Here is a 23,823-nt window from a genome sequence, read left to right as displayed (position 1 = left end):
GTTATATAGTGCTTTTCTGGGTACTCAAAGTGCTTTACATATGGAAGGGGGAATCTCCTCGACCACCACCAATGTGCAGCATCCACCTGGATGATGCGACGGCAGCCATATTACGCCAGAACCTCCACCACACACCAGCTTATGGTGGAGAGGAGACAGAGTGATGAAGCCAATCGGTATATGGGGATGATTGGGAGGCCATGATGGACAGAGGCCACTGGGATGCCGGGGTTACACCCCTACTCTTTTTCCGAAGGACATCCTGGGATTTTGAATGACTGTTGAATGACTGTATAGTGTTCCCATCACTAATACTAGGGCGTGAGGACCTACACAGACCACAGGGTGAGCACCCCCTGCTGGCCTCACTAGTAACACCTCTACCAGCAGCAACCTAGTTTTCCCCAGAAGTTCTCCCATCCAGGTACTGACCTGGCTCAACCCTGCTTGGGTTGCAGGGTGATATGGCACCACCTAACTAACTAACTCTCTCTCTCTCTCTCTCTCTCTCTCTCTCTCTCTCTCTCTCTCTCTCTCTCTCTCTCTCTCTCTCTCTCTCTCTCTCTCTCTCTCTCTCTCTCTCTCTCTCTCTCTCTCCCTCTCCCTCTCTCTCTCTCCCAATTTCATGAGGTACATCCTGGAATATTTTAAATTTTTCTGTAACTATCAACTCCAAATCACACGTTCTGATTTAAATTTTAGTTGTTTTAGATAAATGTACACGTAATCACTGCTTATATCTGTCTACAAAAGTATTTAAGCATAAAAGCTTTGGATCACAACGTTAATATCTTGAGAAACAAAATCAGGTATATTGAGCAGATCTTTTATTTTGAAAAATTACGTACTTCCTGCGGTTTTTGTTCTCTTTCGACCGCTTGCTTCACACTTCTGCAGGCACACCGGTGATTCGGCGAACAAAATCATGAATTAGGGTAGAACCTGTGGAGTAATAATGAACATTTAAGAACAGGTGAGACAATATACATATTGTATCGTAATACGGGTGTTAATGTTACTTACATTTATCTCGAGGAATCACTTGTGGCTTATTTTGATTAAAAGTTTAGGACTGGAATGCAGCAACTGCTGATGATCCAACAGTGTCTGTACTCTCACATGACATCAACATTCACTAACACACAAAAATGAATTAATATAATTTAAGTATGGATATAAATGTAAACTGTTATACTAAACCGACTAGTCTCGTACTAGTTTGCAGCTTTAGCTTCGCACACCAAACCAGAGCTGATCACTAGACACACTAAAGCTTTCATTTACTGTTTATAAATTAGTTTCAGGCAACGACGGATAAAATATTACTTTTGCATTGTATGTTTTATATATTATTACGTATATGTATGTATTAAGTTGGACACAAACAAAGTATGCATCATTGTAGTATTTGCTAAACTGCCTTTAATTATTATGTATACTGTATTGTGTTATTGTTACAGTAATGTGATAGTTATTTTATTTAATAATGTAGTAATGGTAATTTTGTATTAATGTGATGTGAATTGTTTCAGATAGCATGAGAAAGTTGCTCCGCCCTCTGTAAACACCTACGTGTTCATTTGAGATCTCTTTCTTCTTCACTCTCACTAGCAAGCTGTATTAATTCAGGATGATCATCACACTCCTGTAAGCTGTTCTCCAACATTGAAACACTGAAGATCTGCTTAAACGACAACTTTCAACAATGGAGTCATTCCAGAATCATTTGAGACCTTTGAGAAAGTCATTGCTGTTTGCCTTCATCGCAGTATGGCTTTTCGTTTACATTTCCTCTGATGAAGATTACTACAAGTTGTTGGGTATCTCAAGAGAGGCCAGTACACGTGAGATCCGGCAGGCTTTCAAAAAGCTCGCTCTCACAATGCATCCGGATAAAAACCCTGTGAGTAGCTTTATTGTGCCATGCCAACCAGACTGTGTGTCCTGCTTTCTTGTGACACTCTGAGAAAGCTGCTATTGTCTTTTTAGAATGATGAAACGGCCCACGACAAGTTCTTGAAGATCAATCGTGCCTATGAGGTGTTGAAGGACGTGGACTTGAGGAAGAAATACGACAAGTATGGAGAGAAGGGCCTCCAAGATGAACAGCAGGGAGGAAGATATGAAAGCTGGAATTATTACAGATATGATTTTGGTAATTCAATCCGTTATGTTATGTTCTGTGTGGCTGTTATTTCGTAGTGTTACAAATACAATACAAAAAGCGAGTTTGTTGGAAGATATGCCGTACTTGTCTCTATGTTGGAGAAAAACCCCAAAGTTGTGTTTTTCAGGAATTTATGACGATGATCCAGAAATTACAACACTAGACAGAGGAGACTTTGGTAAGTGAGGATCTTAAATCACGCAGATTATGTGATTATATTTCTAGGCAAATGGAAAAAGCGTTTGTGTGCTGGACTGAATCTCACAAAAAAATGGCCAGGTCATATTTCACCCCAAAATCAAAAGATATTTTTCATCAAGTAATAATTCCAAATTTTCCTCTAGTTTTTCAAATAATGCATCCAAACGTTTACATTATAATTTAATTTGTGCAATTTTCATTATTGTCAATGGGGATTATCATTAACAATCTCATCACTAATAATAATCTAATTATATAATCTAATAATCTTTTACTGTATTACAGAATTATTTTTAAAATATTAAATGCAGTATAATTAATATGAATACATAAACTTAATACTATATAAATACATTTTTGTTAATACGTAAATGTATACACTGTGTTCCAAATTATTATGCAAGTGACATATCAAATTCAGATGTTAGTTTTTCAAAGAAAGTGTTTTTGTTTTATTTGTCCATATAACTGGTATGAATCTCAGACAGGTTTGTTAAATAGTTTGCCTGGTCTACTTAAAGAGGTTGTTCCACATTATTAAATCACAGTTCTCATGCAATATGGGGAGGAAGAAGGATCTTTCTGAAGATGAAAAGCATGAAATGGTGCAACGTTATGCAAAAGGCATGAAAACAACTAATATTGTATGCAAACTGAATGGAGATTGTCAAACTATCATAAGATTTGTGGGTAATTTACAGCACAGGAGAACTCGGTCAGATAAAGGCCTATTAAGGAACGTTTGTGTCAAAAAATAATAATTGTATTAAAAGGACGGCTTTAAAAAACAGGTATTTTTGACTCTCTGGAGTCTGAAGAACCTCTCCATGCAGGCTGGCAGCTGTGCATAAATTTGCATTTCAGCCACCACTAACCAAATCTCGCAAAGAGAAAAGTTTACAGTGGGTGTAGAAACACATGAAGACTCATTTTTAAAAAGACTATATTTTCTTTATACAAAATGTACGTTTTTTATCTTGAATTTGGGGAGAGATATGACCTGTGAATGTCTCGTTGGAGTTTTTTAAACCCTCCCTTCGCCTCTTTTCAGCTGATTTTGTAGTATTCAAATAGAGGCCTAACCTGTTTTTGCAAATGGTGGAGTGTTGTGACACCGGTTTTGTCTTTTTCCACAGATGCAGCTGTAAATTCTGGAGAGGTCTGGTTTGTGAATTTCTATTTCCCGCGCTGCTCGCACTGTCACGACCTTGCCCCCACGGTGCGTAACTCAATTTTCTCCTCTTTAGTCACTTCCTCCTCACAGCACACATTTCAGAATTGTCATAGATACTGTAGTTTATTTGACTGACTAGTGGACGCACCCCACAGTGGCGGGAGTTTGCTAAGGAAATGGACGGTGCGATTCGGATCGGTGCCGTGAACTGTGGCGACAATGGCATGTTGTGCCGTAGCAAAGGCATCAGCAGCTACCCCAGCCTCTATGTGTTCAGAACGGGAATGGTGAGAACATTTTATCAGTATGATATACATAAGATATTGTACGTTTAATGTCTATATTCATCCTAAAATATGAATGAAATCACGCCAACAGAATCCAGAGAAATACTATGGCGATAGAACAGAATCAAGCCTCACCAAATTTGCAATGCAGTTTGTGAGGAGCAAAGTGACGGAACTATGGCAAGGTATTCGATTTCATTTGTTTATTTATTCTCCTATTTAAATCTGGAATTAGCTAAATAAATATTCAAAACTTGTCAAGCTCATGCAGCTCAACTGCTGCTGTCAATAATCAAAAGGTGAAAGTACTGAATAATTCAATTAAGTTTAAACAAAAAAATAGAAGCATTTTCACTTGTGGCCTGTGCCCAGCTGTATTTTTTTATTATTATTTTTTTTATGTGTATATGCATGTTAAAGGGGTCATGACCTGAGAAATCAAATTTGTCTTGATCTTTTGACATATACCTTTGACATTCGTCTTCTTCATAGTTTACTCACCCTCAAGCCATCCTAGGTGTATATGGCATATTAAATAATATCCTGGCTCTTTCCAGCTTTGCAATGGCATTGAATAGTTTTTTTGGGGTTAATAAATGCCTTTTGAAGTGAAGCGTTTCAAACTATAATCACTGGCTTACGGCAACAGCCGGATGCGAGTCTAGTTCCAGCGGAAGAATGATCTCTGAGGTTAGATTAGACATCTCGTGAAAACCAAGTAGGGATGTCACAAGTACCGGTACTTTGTTACAAAGTCTGTACTGAAATGATAAAAATGTGACAATACCAGCATTTCTGTAGTTACCGGAAGTACCGACTCCTGAGTATATTCGGTACCCGCAGCTGCGTTCAGTGGCTTCCGTGTTTATCTAAGCATAGGGCTCCAGACTGTAGCCGAATATATACTAGTGTCTGTGGATATTAAACTGCAAAATACTATTTAAAGGTCCCGTTTTTCCTGTGTTTTTGAAGCTTTGATTGTGTTTACAGTGTGCAATATAACGTGTTCATGTTTCGCGTGTAAAAAAAACTGTATTTTTTCACACAATTTACTTATCTGTATCCTGCTGTTTTCACTGTACTAAAAACGGCTTGATGATTTCCTTGTTCTATGAAGTCCCTCCTTCAGAAATACGTGACGAGTTCTGATTGTGCCAGCAGTTCCCGTGTTGTGATTCGACAGCAGCTTAGCGCACGTTGCCCGGAGTCTTTAAATAAATAAAAAAAACATTTAGCTGTGGTACCGAAATTGGTACCGAGTACTGTACAATTTTTATGGTATTGGTACCGACTACTGGAATTTTGGTACAGCGACATCCCTAAAACCAAGTTTTAAAGTGGACTTATGGCATTTGGGAGGTTCCTATCCGCAAAAACAACAGTTTACATGCATGGTCTAAATTTGCAAGGCATTTATTTTTACCTTACTTGCTCAACGACTCCCAAAGGATTCGCTCAACGATTAATTTTTTTCAAACCCCTTACGTGACGCTACTCTGCGGTGATTGGTCAGATGACCCAGTCAGTTGTGATTGGTATAAAGCATGCAGCTCATGTCGGAAACGGAACGACTATCACCATAACTAGATTACAGCTTGTCACGTGTTTATACAGCGTATGAATGGCATAAGTCTTACCAATTCGAGCCAAAATCCGACGAGGAAACATCCAGAGTTGCTGATGAACCAGAAAGTCAAACCGCAAACACGACTGGCGCAGGACCTTTCTCAATGGCAAGTGCCAATATAGTTTATGGTACTTCAGGCCAATTGAACATGCAGGATCGGAATAACAATATTTGAGATGTGTCGTGCTGTAATCTGATTAACCTTGCTGTATTGCCCTTTGTTAGTTCAGTGTAACGTGTCACAGACGAATGAATTGCCGAATTGATTCAGTTGCACGTGTGGGAGCTGTATCAAAATGCCAAGTGAGGCTGAAAATGCGGGCAATGTGCTAATGTTTCTTCTGGACGTCACAATGAAACGGCTTGGGAATCGTTTAACTGACTCTGAGTCGACTTACTTTTGATAGACAATACCTTTATATACGGTGCTCTTTCAGGTTTAAAAGTTAATTCACTTAGAGCTATGTTACACACTACATGAAAGGTAATTTTCAAAAATCCATAATAGGGGCACTTTAAATATGGATATTTTTTCTTACAAAACCTTCAGAAGGCCTTTATTAACCCACTGGAGCCGTATGGATTACTGATGATGGATGGGTGTGCTTTTTGGAGCTTTAAAAACGCTATTAAATGCCATTACAAAGCTGGGAAAGAGGCCAGGATATAATTTAATATAACTCAGATTGTGTTTGACTGAAGAAAGTCATACAGTGAGGAAGATAAGCATTTGAACACCCTGCTATTTTGCAAGTTCTCCCACTTAGAAATCATGGAGGGGTCTGAAATTGTCAACGTAGGTGCATGTCCACTGTGAGAGACATAATCTAAAAAAAAAAAATCCAGAAATCACAATGTATGATTTTTTAACTATTTATTTGAATGATACAGCTGCAAATAAGTATTTGAACACCTGTCTATCAGCTAGAATTCTGACCCTCAAAGACCTATTAGTCTGCCTTTAAAATGTCCATCTCCACTCCATTTATTATCCTAAATTAGATGCACCTGTTTGAGGTCGTTAGCTGCATAAAGACACCTGTCCACCCCATACAATCAGTAAGAATCCAACTACTAACATGGCCAAGACCAAAGAGCTGTCCAAAGACACTAGAAACAAAATTGTACACCTCCACAAGGCTGGAAAGGGCTACGGGGAAATTGCCAAGCAGCTTGGTGAAAAAAGGTCCACTGTTGGAGCAATCATTAGAAAATGGAAGAAGCTAAACATGACTGTCAATCTCAACTCGGACTGGGGCTCCATGCAAGATCTCACCTTGTGGGGTCTCAATGATCCTAAGAAAGGTGAGAAATCAGCCCAGAACTACACGGGAGGAGCTGGTCAATGACCTGAAAAGAGCTGGGGCCACCGTTTCCAAGGTTACTGTTGGTAATACACTAAGACGTCATGGTTTGAAATCATGCATGGCACGGAAGGTTCCCCTGCTTAAAGGGTTAGTTCACCCAAAAATGAAAATTCTGTCATTAATTACTCACCCTCATGTCGTTCGACACCCGTAAGACCTCCGTTCATCTTCGGAACACAAATGAAGATATTTTTGTTGAAAGCTGATGGCTGAGAAAGGCTTCAGATAGGCCTCCATTGGCATTCAGTACATTTACACTCCCAAGACCCATAAAAGGCACTTAAAACGTTGTTACAAAGTCCATCTCACCACAGTGGCTCTACAATAATTTTACGATGCGACGACAATAGTTTTTGTGCGCAAAAAAAAAAATCAAAATAACACCTTTATCCAACTTGTTCTTGTCTTCCGTGTGTGCCTCCACGACGCATGCGCGAGAATATGACGTAGCGCCGGAATCCATGAAATGCACACTTAAGCCCCATTTTGAGAACTACGCCGAGACCTAAAGCACGATCAATGTAGAATCCAACAGCTTAGACACGCGCGTCTTCCTCTGCTTGTAAACAAATCGCTTCTGGGTCATGTGTCCGAACGCCGGATCTGCGTCATATTCTCGCGCATGCGTCGTGGAGGCACACACGGAAGACAAGAACAAGTCTTACGGGTGTCGAACGACATGAGGGTGAGTAATTAATGACAGAATTTTCATTTTTGGGTGAACTAACCCTTTAAACTAGCACATGTCCAGGGCCGCCTTAAGTTTGCCAATGACCATTTGGATGATCCAGAGGAGTCATGGGAGAAAGTCATGTGGTCAGATGAGACCAAAATATAACGTTTTGTTCATAATTCCACTAAACATGTTTGGAGGAAGAAGAATGATGAGTACCATCCCAAGAACACCATCCCTACTGTGAAGCATGGGGGTGGTAGCATCATGCTTTGGGGTTGTTTTTCTGCACATGGGACAGGGCGACTGCACTGTATTAAGGAGAGGATGACCGGGGCTATGTATTGCGAGATTTTGGGGAACAACCTCCTTCCCTCAGTTAGAGCATTGAAAATGGGTCGAGGCTGGGTCTTCCAACATGACAATGACCTGAAGCACACAGCCAGGATAACCAAGGAGTGGCTCTGTAAGAAGCATATCAAGGTTCTGGCGTGGCCTAGCCAGTCTCCAGACCAAAACCCAATAGAGAATCTTTTGAGGGAGCTCAAACTTCGTGTTTCTCAGCGACAGGCCAGAAACCTGACTGATCTAGAGAAGATCTGTGTGGAGGAGTGGGCCAAAATCCCTCCTGCAATGTGTGCAAACCTGGTGAAAAACTACAGGAAACGTTTGACCTCTTTAATTGCAAACAAAGGCTACTGTACCAAATATTGAATACATTGATTTTCTCAGGTGTTCAAATACTTATTTGCAGCTGTATCATACAAATAAATAGTTAAAAAATCATACATTGTGATTTTCTGGATTTTTTTTATAGATTATGTCTCTCACAGTGGACATGCACCTACGATGACAATTTCAGACCCCTCCATGATTTCTAAGTGGGAGAACTTGGAAAATAGCAGGGTGTTCAAATATTTATTTTCCTCACTGTATATACCTAGGATGATTATGAAATTATTTGGGTGAACTTTTCCTTTAGAAACGGATAATTTCTAAATAATATTTTTCCCACATATATATTTTGTGCAAAACACTTAACTATCATTATAAGTGAACCTCCAGGAACGATTAAAATAATTTCCCCGTTATTACTTTTTTAATTTGTGCAATTAGGTGTGACAACACCTTTTGAGAGACCTTTTCATTAGGCATTCACTACAGTTCATCCCTAAATTCAAATGAAAAAATAAGAAATGATATTCTGTATAAAGAGTATTGTTCCTACTTTTGCATTTTTTGCATTTTCATGAAAATGTAAGCATGTTTCCTCCCAAGTAATGCAAAAAACTTTTAGATTCATTAAAGTAATGTGAAATACATTGTTGTAAAGTATTTATACAAAGTATTAATATAATACGTTTTTAGTCTTTTATGCTGTACTGCCTTGATTTATGCTAAAAAAAAATTATGTAAAATTACTTCATTTACAGGGAACGTTTTCAGTGAGATTGAACAGGCGTTTGCTGAAAGAATCGGCTGGTTGATAACTTTCTGTGCAGACACTGGAGGTGAGACAGCTACTAAAGCATAAGGTTAGAAATGCAAATCCAAAACCTTGTTTTCTTAAAATATCACTAAAATTACCTTCTTTTTTTTCATAGATTGTCTGGAACCTCAGACAAGACGGAAGCTAGCTGGAATGTTGGTAAGCGCTGAGCTGATCATGTTTAACCAAATTCAATTTGAGTGTCACATATCATAGCATTTAATAAAGTAAGTTATTGTCTTGTGACTCATGAATGAACATGTGTTTCTCTCTACAGGACGGTCTGGTCAAAGTAGGATGGATGGATTGCTCCAAACAGGCAGATTTGTGTGGGAGCTTTGAGGTCACCACTAGCACAACGGCCCTCTTTCCCCCTGGCAGTTCCCTTGCTCAGAAAGGCAGCGTATTGGTAGGGAACTTCTTTCTTAGGGGGTGTTTACAACTAGAACAGAAAAGTTTTTATGCGTTTTGATCATTCATTCACACGACAACAGCATTTTGGAGGTCTGAAAATGCAAACATTTTTGCAAGCTTTTGAAAATGATACCGTTATTGTCTGTTTAAACTACTAAAACGCGAATTTGTGAAAACTGTGATGTCATGCGCGCATGTGTATTACATGATCAGTATAGCGTCTACAGTCTATCACGTAAACAATGGCTACAGGACTGTGTTTGTGCTGCTCAAGACACTGAGCTTCTCCTGCAAAGTGTAGATTTAGGGTGCGTCTCAATCAGCTCCCTAGTTCAGTAGTCAGGACACTGATCAGGACATAAGTCAATGGGCTGACTCCCTGATCAGTGCCCCGACTACTGAACTAGGGAGCTGATTACTGTTGGTATTCACAATGCTGTAGAAGAATGCGCGTCCTTAGATGCGTAGTTTCTTTACAAAGTGACATCACCAACTACTGGTCTGGCATGCATAATATAGCATTTTTAATCATTTTCGTGGATCCGTGTGAACGGGGATAATTTTGGCCCTGCTTACACCTTGTATTAAGATGCGTTTTGGTCGATTGGATCACAAGTGAACGACACTAAATACAGGTGTAAACGGGGTCTAAAATGTTTTGAGCTTGTCCACTTTTGACCACTTCCAGAGGTAGTCGAAAACGCATTCGACCAGATTGCTTTCATAGTGTAGACACTTGCGTTCGAATGCATTCGAACCGGACAAAAGACCGCCTACTCTCCACCTACTGACCTAATGCATCAACATTGTGGAAAGTGTGCTATCCAGACAGGATTCATACTTTGACGGTTGAAGATTCAGGTTTGGTTTGAAGATGAAAAACGTACAAATGTTCTCTCACCATTCCTGATATCTATCACACACTGATCGCGTTCAGCGTGGTCAAAGCAGAAACGAAAGCTCATGCTCTCCATGTTTTTCCGTCGTCTTTGGGGCGCGTTCATATGTAAACAACTTATTTTGGCCATTAGATGAAAAGATTTGGAAAAACCCATACATTTGCATTAACATAGACCCTCCCCTCGAAGAAATCAGGACAGAAGTGGTTGAAATTGGACAAAAGAAACAGGGGCCAAAACAGGGCCCTTGACAATGTTGTCGCATGTACGCTAAACTTTTCAAAAACTCTTCTGATTTTGGTACATCGTTGCAATATAAACGTACCCTAAATATTGTGCATCCTGTCCAGTTGTAGTACCTCTTAATTGAGCCACTCTGATGGGCTGGTTTTCATTTTGATCTTATTTACCTTGCAGTTCATCCAAAGTTTGGATACTAGAGAGGTATATGCACAAGTGTTGCAGCATCTCCCTGACCTGGAGATTCTTACAAAGAGCAGCTTTGAGGTAAGAGTGCAAGTGACTTTTAATGAAGATCATAAGGACAAGGAAAAGTGTTTGCACTGAACTGAACGTAGTCCTGTACCACACCCTGAACTACCTGCAGTATCACTGTTTACACAGTAACTGACGCGCTGGATGAAATAAGATTGCGTGGCATAATTATGTGCACCTGTTTGGAAGTGTCATAAAAGATACCCTACTAATGATCTTTTTTTTCCTGATTTTGTCATTTCAGCATAAATTGGCTCATCACCGATGGCTTGTCAGTTTCTCTTTTGGACACAATGATTTGGCAACACATGAGTTTAAAAAACTCAATGCTCTTCTAAAGGATTCTAACATACAGGTTCTTGATTTTATTTATTTTTATCTCGACTTTCCAAAATGTATTTAGTAAACTTAAAAAATAGAATTACTTCATTTACTCACCCTCATGTTGTGTCAAACACGTATGACTGATTTTTCGTCCATGAAAAACTATAGTAATTTTGAAGCTGCAAAATATCCATATCAAGCTGCAAAAGGACCAAAAAGCACCATAAAAGTAGTTCGTATGACTTGTGCGCGTTTTGAAGCTATAAGATTCAGTCTTTTTCTCACATTCAGATAACTTTAGGCAGGTTGCATGGACTACTTTTTATAGTACTTTCATGGTGCTTTCACCAATTTTTTTTGAAGCTGAAAATCATACAGGTTTAGAACAACATGAGAGTAAATGGTGCCAGAACATTTGCTGTTTTTACTGTTCTATGCAGTACATGGGTCATACGAGTTCTGGTATATGGTGCTGTTGTGTTGAATTCATTGCATTCATCTGTTTGCACAGGTGGGGAAGGTGGACTGCATCTCAGATTCAGAGCTGTGTGCTTCTCTGTATATACAGAAGCCTTGTGTGGCTGTTTTTAAAGGGGTTGGAATTCATGATTTTGAGATTTACCATGGTGAGTTTTAGTAAGACTTAATATTCTGCATCTAAATAGAATTTTTTAGCCCTCTGATACATTAATTATTAAAGTAAATACTGGGTTACACTTTATTTTAAAGTGTCACTGTTACATGTAGTTGCTATAACTATAAATTAGCATGCAGTTTACCCTAATCCTAACCCTATAGTAAGTACATGTAGTTACTTAATAGTACTTAAATGTATAATTACAGTGTAACAAAGACAGCTTAAAATAAAGTGTAACCCTTTATTTTAAGGTGACGTAGTTATATTGTTCTTACTCAAATAAGTACTGAGTAATATTGGTTTATGGTTAGTTACTTGTAATTATGAATCATTTGCTGTTATTAGAATAAAGTAATTCAATTAAAATAAAGTGTTACCAAATATTTCAATGGTTGCTTATACTTTAAAAAGAAAATAATTATTACAAATTATTATTTGTATTTTGAGAGAGTTTCATTCATTGATTTTTCTGGCTCATTCACACTGCCAGAGATTTTCAGGAATCTGCGCTTGAAGATCCCTTTAAGACATGTGACGTGTAATGTCTCTGCAGTGTCTTAAGTTTGCTTATGATCTGCTAGTTCTCTCTCGAGAAACCATGCATGTGCATTTTTTTTCTGATTCAATCATAAACTAGCGCATCGTGTACTAGGGATGCACCGAATATTCGGCCACCAAAATTTTTTGTGCCATTTTCGGTTTTCAGCCGAAAGACTTTTATCACTGAAACAATACGGCCGAAATGTTGTGATGACGCAAACAGAAACTGCGACCTGAACGTGCTTGTCTGAAGCAACATGTCTGCGGTGTGTACGTATTTCAGTATATCTGAGAAACACCCATCTCAAGCACTGACAGCGAGAGCTGTTCAGTGCAGCAGCTCATGTTCTCGATGAGAAGAGGACCAGACTTCACTGTGAAACCGAACGGTTTCCGAATGCAATCTTTTAACAGTGGGCATGTTTTAAGCGTGGAACACAATCCGAGTTCCCACACCAACATCGATCAACATGTATCACGAAATTCAAACGATAAATGCCATTTTGACGCTCTTTAATGTGGCATCACAGTTCAAGCGGCGGCGCGCGCGTGAACGCGATCATCTGTGAGCGCGATCGATCATCTCTTCCTAAAGAATAAACATGAATAAACATCTAAGGTGTGTTGAGGATACAACTTACTTTCATGTATATATATATGGTGTAATCGCTAAATCAGTGTTTCAACGGCAAAACGACGTCAATATAACCGCTCAGGCACGTGCACAGGTAGGGCTCAACCTGTGCAGTGCACATGCCCTTTTTTGTGCCCACGCCGAAGTGCCCTTTTTTTTTTTTTTTTTTTTTTTAAATCAATGCTATTGGTCGCCCTTCACGTCTGTCTGTTTTACAAATATTTAGCCAATGAAAGTTCTTAAAAAGAGCTTGAGTAAATATTATTCGACGATCCTCAAACTGTCAGTTAACCATAACTCCGCCCCCTCTATCATTCTCGACTGAACGAACAAACTAACGTTCCGCAGCAGCCGCACGGCAGACCGCAGCTGGACGAAGTTTTGCAAGGGTAAATAAAGATATTGTTGTTTGAATAAGTATTAAACAAACACTATGTCTATAGGCTCATATTTTATTTATTTGAATTTGAGTCTGACTAAGACGTGGTGGGACCACCACTAAGTTACCGCCTACCACCTGAGACTGAAAAGTAGAGACTAGCTAAGTTAGTCAATACATATGTAGACTTGCCTACACTTAAATAGCCTGTGCATACATAGTAGCATTTCATCTTTTATAAAATTAGATTTTGGCCAAATGTATTTTATTTTACAACCGGAAAGACAGAGTGCCCAACTGCCCATTATAGCTACAACAAACTAGTTTGAAACCTGCTGATAAAAATGTATCGTTACGCCGTTTTAATGACGGACAAATTGCACATTTGCACACATTCGCTGGTCAAAACCCCCTTAACTGCATAGCATTTGAGTTTGACTTTTGTAAAATGTTAACAATATATTGATAAGTATACAACATCTGAACAACATATAATTTGTTTTTTGTTCGCCCCGCGCTGTTTCATACTGGAACTTACAGAAAGCGACTAGTGTGATCCTCGTCGTCACCTAGGTAACATATCTTTGATTCATGATTGCTGATGATACACTTGATTTATTAACATTTAATCGTGTTAAGGTAATAATATAAAATGATGGTTATTATTCAAGGCTGTTAATATGCACACATTATTCGTTATCTAGCTATTTTTTTATCTACAGTGTTCTATACTCTCTCTGCTTGTCTTGTATAAATGTAGTAAAACATGGTTTGTTGTAGTAGTAACAACAAAAAAAAACTACAGAATCAGATCAATGTGAAATATTTATATTTTATCATGTAGAATGCAATATATATATTTGGACGGTAAGATTTTTAAATGTTTTTAAAAGAGTCTCTTCTGCTCTCCAAAGGCTTCATTTATTTGATCCAAAATACAGCAAAAACAGTAATATTTTGAAATATTTTTACAATTTAAAATAACTGTTTTCTATTTGAGTATATTTTAAAATGTCTTTTTTTCTGTGACCAAAGCTACTCTTCAGTGTCACGTGGTCCTTCAGAAATCTTTTTTAATTTGCTTTTCACGGCAACTGTAGTTTTCACTCTATTTTTTTTTTCAGTGCTGGGTTATTTTAGGGAAAGTGTAGTGAATAAGAGACATAATATTTATGTTATTATGGTTGTTATTAATAGTGAATAAATCTAAAGCTTTTGAGACTATTATTTTGCATTATTGATTTTGTCATGAAGCTATGACCATTTCTTCCATTTATGTAGGCTTAATATATATATATATATATATATATATATATATATATATATAATAAAAAAAGGGGTGCCCTTTTTCAGTTTCAACACATGCCCCTCAAAAGGTCTGTGCACGGCCCTGTAACCGCTTGTAAACTAAACAATGTCAACTAACTTTAGCATCACATTTACCTCAGGCAAGTCGTTCAGTGTCCACAGAATTTTGTTCACTAGAGAAATCAACTCTCACTAATTATATGACCATTAGCCGTTATATTCATTATATTCTACTTAACCTGTTAGTGATGTCTTGATTATTTCATGTATGTTTAAACAAACCTGTCATGAAAATGACAGACACTGTGTATAAATGATTATATTTCAACAACGAATTGGATAAAAAACTATTTTATAATTAGATTTAGAAGTTATTGCAAAAACTGCCTTATGTGAAGTTTACATGTTTGCATACGGTGTTATTTGAGTGTTGATTATTAGACCTAAAAATAAATAGCAACTGAATTTAGGCTAATAGTTTGGGCTCTGTTGTTAATCTTTAATATTAATGTGCAAGTAAGGGCTCCCTATATAGTTTACAGCAATATCTTCAATAAACTTTTAGTTATAATTTAATTCATTTAAGGACAGATACTTTTTTTTTTTAGTAAACCAATAAAAATAAATAAAAAGCCATTTTGTAAAACTGCTGTACCGAACCCGTACCGAACCGTCAGTTTTGTGTACCATTACGCCCCTATTCTACAGTTGGCATATGGGCTATGGCAGTCTTTGTTTTGATACACTATTATGTTGAAGGCCTACAGGGAAAATAGTTGTATCTTTAAGCAGTTGCACTTGTTCTGAACGAACTTTCTTGTAGTAGTCCTACAGAGAAAAATTTTAAATGCACTAGACCTAAATGCACTTTGTTTTTATGAGAGAATATTTAATTTTAAACCCTTTCTGTAGGCCTGTACATTATTATTTAATGTACACATGAGTGGGGCCAAGTTAAACATTTTAGTTTGAATTTAATTTTATACTGTGCATTGTTGCAATGTGCTAAATAAATATTGGCATAATTTGTAATTGATTAATTCTTTGAAACTTTAATATTAATTTATGCAATTGCAATGCCTTGATTTTAGGAAAGTTAGTACACAGTCATAGCCATAAATGCAATGGTACTAATAATTGGCATAATTTCTTTCAGTGTTTCGGTTTTCGGTCTTGGTTTCCTCTTTTTCGGTTTTGGCCAAGAATTTTCATTTCGGTGCATCTCTATCGCGTACCATTCCACTTAGCTGGTGAACGAGCCCAGCTTCACCGTCATCCCTACAACACACCCCTTACGGCATTGGTCCTGCCTTCTGTGTTCACACATGGCGCATTCCGGGACTGATCCCGGCAATGTTACTAGGTCTCGATCCCGAGATCAGTCCCGGGACGTGTTTGCGTTCACACAGAAAGTGCAGAAAGTAAAGGTCAACTGTGGTTTGGATGTAACTACACACCCTGAATAGCTAAAAACGGCATTAAAACCTGTAAAATTTTGTTTGGTATTGGTCTAAAATGTTTGTGATTGTACTTGTTGTGTTAAATCTCCAGGTAAGGATGCACTTTACAACGTTGTGGCCTTTGCAAAAGAGAGTGTGAATGCCCACGTCACCACCCTCAGGCCTGAGAACTTCCCCAGCCATGAGAAGGAGCCCTGGCTGGTTGATTTCTTCGCTCCTGTGAGTTATTACACCTAAACCTCTGCTGAAGCCTTCATTTGAACGCTAATGATTATCTGCTAAGCACATACTTACATTACCATGGTAACTTCCTTGATGCATCAAGATCAGTAGGGTGAGAAAGGATCTGCGGAGGCAAGCGGTGAACATTACTGACACAGTGTGAAATTCATACATTAAAAGCGTCATTTGAATGTCTGTTTGTAATTTTTTTGCTTCTTTATTATTCATAATCTGTCCTACAGTGGTGTCCGCCGTGTCGAGCTCTTCTCCCCGAGTTGAGAAAAGCCTCCATCCAGCTCTTTGGACAGATGAAGTTTGGGACTCTGGACTGTACAGTGCACGAGGGGCTCTGCAACATGGTACTGAGATACTCCCTTCGCTCTAAGATTCTACGACTTAGATTTGAAGCTGGTGGCACAATGTGCTCAGTTTCTCTAGCATAATAATGTGGTTTCCTGCAGAGTGTGTACTTAATAAGAATTGAGATCCTCATTAGCTTCCTGGCTTAGTTAAAAGATCTATTTATAGAATCATCAGAAAACCCTCTGCATCTTTGCCACAGGAAACCACAGCATTTGACTGTTACGTTCTCTTCATAGTGCTTAAAGGTGAAGGGTGTCGTTTTTGTACCACTAGCAGCAAAATCGCAAAACATTTTATATTTTTTTTTTATAAAAATTATAATAACTTTATTATAGTAATTATAATAAATAATAATGAGTAACAATATTTGTTTTATATAATATCATTAAAATAATGTATATTTATATTAGAATTATAATAATATTATTATAAAATGAATAATATAAATAATAAATTGAACCAGTTTCAAACACTGCCTATATTCCATAGTCCTGCCTCTGACATTTCGGATTATTTTAGACCGTTTCTTTGCATTTAAATAAGCTTATTTTAGCAGAGTATGAACGTTCAGGGGACCGCCGTGCTCATCTCTTGCATCTTTCCCTTCTTCAGTACAACATTCATGCATATCCAACAACTGTTATCTTCAACAAGTCCAGCATTCATGAGTATGAGGGCCATCACTCTGCAGACGGCATCCTGGAGTTCATAGAGGTGAGACACACTCAGAGCTACATTTCTTCATTCCTTCATTCATAATTCATACACCATACACGCATCTGAAATAGATTATTGTGTCTATTGCAGGACCTGGTGAACCCTGTGGTGGTGACTTTGACACAAGAATCATTCCAAGAATTGGTGAAGAGACGCAAGTCCTCAGAGACATGGATGGTGGATTTCTACGCGCCGTGGTGTGGCCCCTGTCAGGCCCTGCTGCCAGAGTGGAGGAGAATGGCGCGGGTATCTGCCCTCACATATTACACTGATAGACCATCTGAGTGCTAAAGCATTACCAGTTTTTTTCCTTTTTATTACTGTTTTTATTTATGTTCTCGGTGTGAAAGCCTGTATTACAAAAGTGCATGTCCATAAATGTTTGATTCAATAATGATTTGTGATCACCACAATCATTGTGCACTTGACATTTAAATGCATGAGTATGCACAATGCACATCCCTGAACTAATACATTATTAGTTATAATAGCTGAAGCAGCCTTTGATTTTATTACAGTCTATCAGCTTGGCACAATAATATGCTCACTGCTTACGTTAAATATAACTAATAATAATTATACAGGATTTAAAAATATGAGAAGCAAAATTGACCTAAAAGATTTTTTTTTCTTTATTATTTGATGTTAAGATATTTTATATTAATATTTAGATTTAAGTGTATATAATATTTAGTGCTTAAAATATTACTCGTATCATTTTAACCTGGGCAATATTTGTTTTGCAAAGCCATGAAGGAATATTTCCAAGTTCCGTGTAAATAAGTGGCTTTTTCTTTTTTAAGCTTAGTTTAAATGAACAAAAAATGCAGTCATTTGACAATTGCTTGCAAAATTGTCATGATCATAACTACCCTATCGCTTTGTCCGTTCTAGATGCTGAGTGGGATTGTAAACGTGGGAACAGTCGACTGCCAGAAACACCACTCGTTCTGCCAGAGCGAGAGTGTCCGAGCTTACCCAGAGATCCGCCTGTTCCCTCAGAACAGCAACCGCAGAGACCAGCACCAGTGCGTGTGCTTTACATTCTCTACCTCATATACAATTACACCTCAGTTCAACAAGTTGTGTGTTTCTCTCCCATTGTTAACAGGAGCTACAATGGATGGCACCGGGATGCCTTTTCACTCAAGTCTTGGGCCTTGAGGTGAGTCGGAATAATTCTCACAAATTGGCCAGCGTTTAATCAGCTTGAACTATTTTATTGATTGTTTTCGGTATGTATGCAAAAGACTTGATTCAATTGATTTCAGTAGAGTTTTAGCATGTGGCTTTTATAACAACATGATATAATAAGCCATTTTCTAAAATTAGCATAGCTATTTTTATACACAGTGCATTGTCATTACCTTAGCAACATGCTAACTTAAAAAATCTATTGAATTAAAGTTGCTGCCTAACTACAGAGTTACAAACCAGTCACTTTTGGTTCCATTTCTGTTCGGATGCTGTAGGCAGAGCTATATTGCATAACACCGAACCTATGTTCTCTTCTGTCCGTAGCTCGCTGCCTCGTGCCTCAGTGGATCTATCACCTGAGGACTTTAAGAGAAAGGTTTTGGGAGGGAAGGATCACTGGGTGTTGGATTTCTATGCCCCATGGTGCGGCCCATGCCAGCAATTTGCCCCCGAGTTTGAAGTTCTTGCCAGGGTAAGACTTTTCATCAAGACAAATTTGTCTCAAACATTTACCCTCATTGCAAAGTGAGAACCATATTTAAATTTCTCATATTTCTTTAAATGAATATTGTGCTTTTCTTCTGATAATTAAACTCTAAACTCTAAACACTTAACATACAAACTGTAACTTCATGTTTGTGTTTTAAAAAAAAGGTTTCGATTTGACAGTGTTCCAGTATTTAAATTGTTCAACATTGTAAACTGTCATGAATGATGATAAAGATGTTGCTTACATTTATAGAAACACTAACTACTATCATTACTTTAATATTTCTCATTTTTTTATTCAAAACTGTCATTTGTAGTGCTTCGTGTGATTGAAGTGCACAAGCCTTTGTCTTTTTGTCCATTTTTCAAATACTTTTTTGCTTCAAATCAAAATTTGTAATATTGTAATTCATCACATAGCTGGTTGGTTTGGTTTATGGCTTTTTTTGTAGTCTTGTGTATCTGTGTAATCAAGATTCTCTTTGGATCGTTGTCAAATAATGCCGGAGAACGTGATCATCAGGTTTTGGTCATGTCAGCTCCAGTGCTAGTCATTAAAGCAAAAGGGCGATTCAGTTAAGACTTCTCACTCATTGAAAAAAAAAAAAAAAATGCGGTAAAAAGTGCAATTGTAATTAAAAAATGCAACACAGGATCATTTTCACAGGCTCTTGACTAGCTTCAATCAGTGCAGGTGCTCTGCTCATGAATAATTCAGCAGCATCAGTCATCTATTCCTCCCTTCTGCAGATGATGAAGGGAACTGTGCGAGCTGGCAAAGTGGACTGCCAGGCACACTACCAGACCTGCCAGAGTGCTGGGATCAAGGCTTACCCCACTGTCCGATTCTACCCCCACCTAGGCACCACACGGGTACGGCACAAGCGCTGGCCATCATATTGCTCCAGATGCTCTCTGGGTTATTTCTGCACCTACTCAAACCTCTCTATCTTTGTGTCCCAAACTCCTTTAGCGAGATCATGGAGGAGAGCATATTAACAGCAGAGATGCCACAGTCATCGCAGACGTTCTCCGACAGAGACTTCAGCAGCTAGCGTTACAGGGAAATTCCAAACTTAAAGTAAGATACTCGCTGCCTATTGTAGATCCCTACTTTTGGTTTTAGGAATAATTTTGCTATGATCCAAACTGATTGTCTGGCTATCACCAGACCAAGCTCAATTTAAGATTGAAGATTGGTCTAGGGAGTCTGCTATGTATTTTCTACTGCACAAGAGGCGTGATAAAGGAGCATAATTCAAATGATTCTGTATGCAATTGGATAGTCTTTCAACCAATCAGACCACAAGAGGCGTGATCAAAGGGCATAATTCAAATGACTCTGTACGCAATTGGATAGTCCTTCAACCAATCAGAGCACAAGAGGCGTGATCAACAGGCAACGACCCATTGCTTCTCTATCCGTCATTGTGTTAAACCTGCCAATAGCGCGCCAGGTGGATAAGCCAGTCTGTGATTGGTTCCCGCAAAAGTGTAACAGAAGCAGTAGAAATGAATGAATCTGAAAAAATGTGCTGTGACAATTATTATTATTATCATTATTTATTTATTTTAATATGGCTGCTCAATTATGGGAAAAAAATCATGATTATTTTGGTCAGTATTAAGATCACAATTAACACGATTGCTCATTGACTGAAAAAAGATTTTTAAAGAAACTTTAACAGTGGAACTTTAAATATGATCATACTTAAAAACTTATTAAAGTGCCCCTATTATGATATTTTAAAGGTTCCTACTTTAGTTTTGGAGGTCTCCTACAATAGGTTTAAATGCATCAAAGGTCAAAAAACGGTTTAATTTTCTCATAATATACATTGCACATCACCACATTGTTCAATGATTATCAAACAACTTGTCGGATAAATCAGTCTCTATAAATCCCTCCTTTCCGCAAGCTTACTCTGCTCTGATTGGCCAGACGGCCCAGTCTCTTATGATTTGTCTACCGCATACAGCGCATGTCGAAAGCTAAACGGCCATCACCATAACTGAACTTCAGCTCCGGAGGCTTCCTAAAGCTCAGCGCTTGCACACACTGTAGAGACCGTAACGATGGCGTCGATTTTGCTATATCAGTCCGAGCACGAGTCAGATGATGAAATATTGGAAGAACTAGTAATTCAACCCGAACCTCCATCACATGGACGTTCCTCAGTGATGCGCTACTCAGTTTGAGGTACATTATGAGAGGTTGCAACTGTAATTCCTCACCATCAGAATAAACAAGAATTTATTGCGGTGCACTTGTGGGAACTCTATCAATAATGGTGCATACTGTTAGGGGTATAACAACAGTTTAGGACCCAAGACCAGTTGTGAAGAATGAAGACCAAGAGTCAGGAATGCAATTAATAAAACCGACATTTACTGAAAAATAGTTTGCAGTTTCATCAGCAGAAGCCAGCTTCAAGTCTCACAAGGAGTTCGTAGGCCGCGCTCCCTCTCTACCAGATTTTCTACCACCTCTATTTCTCAACAGTTATACTCTTTTCAAGGTCTAGCCACGTCGGTACTGCAGGTTGACTGATTCTGAGATAGTACATTTCCACACATTGTCAGTTAAACAGATGCACGTCTCCATAGATCACTTGTTGACGTTTTCACCCCGGAATTAGGCACGTAGTGACCTTCCAAGTCTGGAGCAGGCGCCAGCTTGTCCAGAACAACATCCTCTCCCTAGGATGCCTGTTGTACACCTTCAATACTGATCTATAACACAGAATACTACGCACATACACAGATACACAGTCTCGCCAAGGTTGGAGTTGATTGAGCTCCAGTTCTGACCAGAAAGTTTCCCAAAACATACTGATAACATGTGCTTTTTTCTCGGTAAGAGGTACAGACAGTATTCACCATAATTCTTTAGTGTTTAAGTAAAATGATAGAAACATTTTTGTTAATAGCACCTTTTTCATTTACTTCCCTACAGGATGAACTATAGGACGCATCTCGCAATCCACAGAAGCTGTTGTATGTGGCGTGGTGAGAGTGATGGGAGAGAACGCACACTCATGAACTCACTTTGATGAGCACGAGAGATTTGAGTTTTTTTTACCGCCAAATGGACTGTAGAAAGGAGCGGCCTCACCTCAACTGCTTCACAGAGGGTTTGAGGAGGGAATCAGGATTCAACATGCACCTTTAAATGTGTTACTGATTCAACAAGAGGTCACCACAGTGCAATTATTATTTATGATCTTCTGCAATCTATGAATGTACGGTCAAAACGTGTCTTCATTTGCTCACAGAGACCGCATTTATGACTGTAACAGTAGATGTATTTTCTCACAGCTGCTCCGTTTTCAATTGGATTTCTGTGATTAAACGGTCTAGTACAATTTAAAGAGATTTAAGAGCGTTGTATTTTACTTGGTAAATGTAACTTGGAGTTGCATTTCTGAAGAATTTTAGAAGACTTATTTTAATGTGCTTATAGAACTATCATGGAGTTTGTTGTTAAACAAATTATTGTAGGAATCATAAAACTACACTGCTATAGATGAAATCTGTAGTTGAATTTGTTTTTCTGTTGTTTTATTTGTTCCCTTTTAACCATTTTAGTTTCCAGCAGCTATATTTGTTTGCAGAGATTCGTTGTAGAATACACTTTTATTTCCTTTTTCCCTTTGTTTACTGATATTTCTGCTCTCCAGGTGGCCACTAGGAGGCGTGATTTAACATCAAGTTTTCATAGGCCTGTTAAATTGAATGTTTGCATTTATTCTGAGGGATATTCACTATTGTTTTGTAGAAATAACAGCTTATTAAACATGACACAATGCCCTGTTTATGTTAAAAGGTTCTCTCTGATATTTTGTAACTGGCTGTTTTGACAATACGAGTTACAATATGTTGTTTTTCAATATGGGGGTTTAATTAAACAAGTTCTATATAGCACACATTAACTATGGGTGCGTCTCAATCAGCTCCCTAGTTCAGTAGTCAGGGCACTGATCAGAGAGTCGGCCATTTCATTTTCTGGAATCCTTTTAGTGCACTGAAATGTTCGCTCCCTAAAAACTCCCACAATGCACCGCAAAAACCAGGGTGCATCGATTCTCTTAACGGAAGTTCTGAAGGGTGAAACTCACTACACATATTGACGGATAACGACAAGCAATATGTGTGACGAGCACAGTAGCCTATTTATCATAATGTACTTTAAATAACATGACACAATGTCAGAATGTTCATAAATACCAGCAATGATGTACAATGAGGACGTTGTCACGTTGCCAGAAAAAGAGTCAGTGTCCCAATGTGTAGTAAGCCAGCGTCCTTTACTGTCCTTACCAGTGCCCGAACTCGTGTACACTGACTCACAAGGGAACTGAATGAGACACACTCAATCTTTCTAATATTTGCTGAGAAAATGGGTTAAATATTGTCCCAAATTTCTAATGTTGCAATGTACAAATTTAAGTTGTATGTGAAGTGGGTGAGTTTATAATGTTACAGTAACTATGTAATGTTTTTATGACAATTTTTTTCATTCTTAACTCTGAATTATACAGGCTTTATCCCCATTCTTTTTGCACATTTTCCTTTTAGATTTATGCAAATGGTTTATTAAGAAATGAAATGAGCAACAGGTTCAAGGTCTCTGCAAGACAGTAGGAGTTACCAGATTAGTGGTCGAGGCCATAAACAGAGGGGCACTTCTGACCATGTTACCTGATTCGCCCACATCACTGTGAGGGTAGGGTTTTAGGGGGTGGGGTCGGGTGAAGGGC

The 23,823-nt window shown here is 38.3% G+C and overlaps 1 protein-coding gene across 1 annotated transcript; it reads left to right on the top strand.

Annotated features, from left to right (window-relative positions):
- The first annotated feature begins 866 nt into the window (after positions 1-866).
- dnajc10 (DnaJ (Hsp40) homolog, subfamily C, member 10) lies at positions 867-23,615 on the top strand. The gene is made up of 23 exons (XM_079822531.1): positions 867-973; positions 1,612-1,903; positions 1,990-2,155; positions 2,295-2,345; positions 3,505-3,587; positions 3,698-3,829; positions 3,921-4,014; positions 8,930-9,007; positions 9,101-9,144; positions 9,263-9,394; positions 10,716-10,805; positions 11,038-11,148; positions 11,629-11,743; positions 16,167-16,294; positions 16,540-16,656; positions 17,273-17,374; positions 17,468-17,623; positions 18,272-18,405; positions 18,489-18,542; positions 18,899-19,046; positions 19,814-19,936; positions 20,037-20,144; positions 22,020-23,615. Exons 2-23 carry the CDS (start codon positions 1,706-1,708, stop codon positions 22,029-22,031), a joined length of 2,376 nt encoding a protein of 791 aa, XP_079678657.1. The 5' UTR covers positions 867-973; positions 1,612-1,705; the 3' UTR covers positions 22,032-23,615.
- Positions 23,616-23,823: the final 208 nt, after the last annotated feature.

The sequence above is a fragment of the Gobio gobio genome, assembly GCF_949357685.1.
Source record: "Gobio gobio genome assembly, chromosome: 7".
In the NCBI taxonomy this organism is placed as follows: Eukaryota; Metazoa; Chordata; class Actinopteri; order Cypriniformes; family Gobionidae; genus Gobio; species Gobio gobio.
The sequence above is the reverse complement of the archived record's forward strand: the minus strand, read 5'-3'. Positions and strand labels throughout refer to the sequence as shown.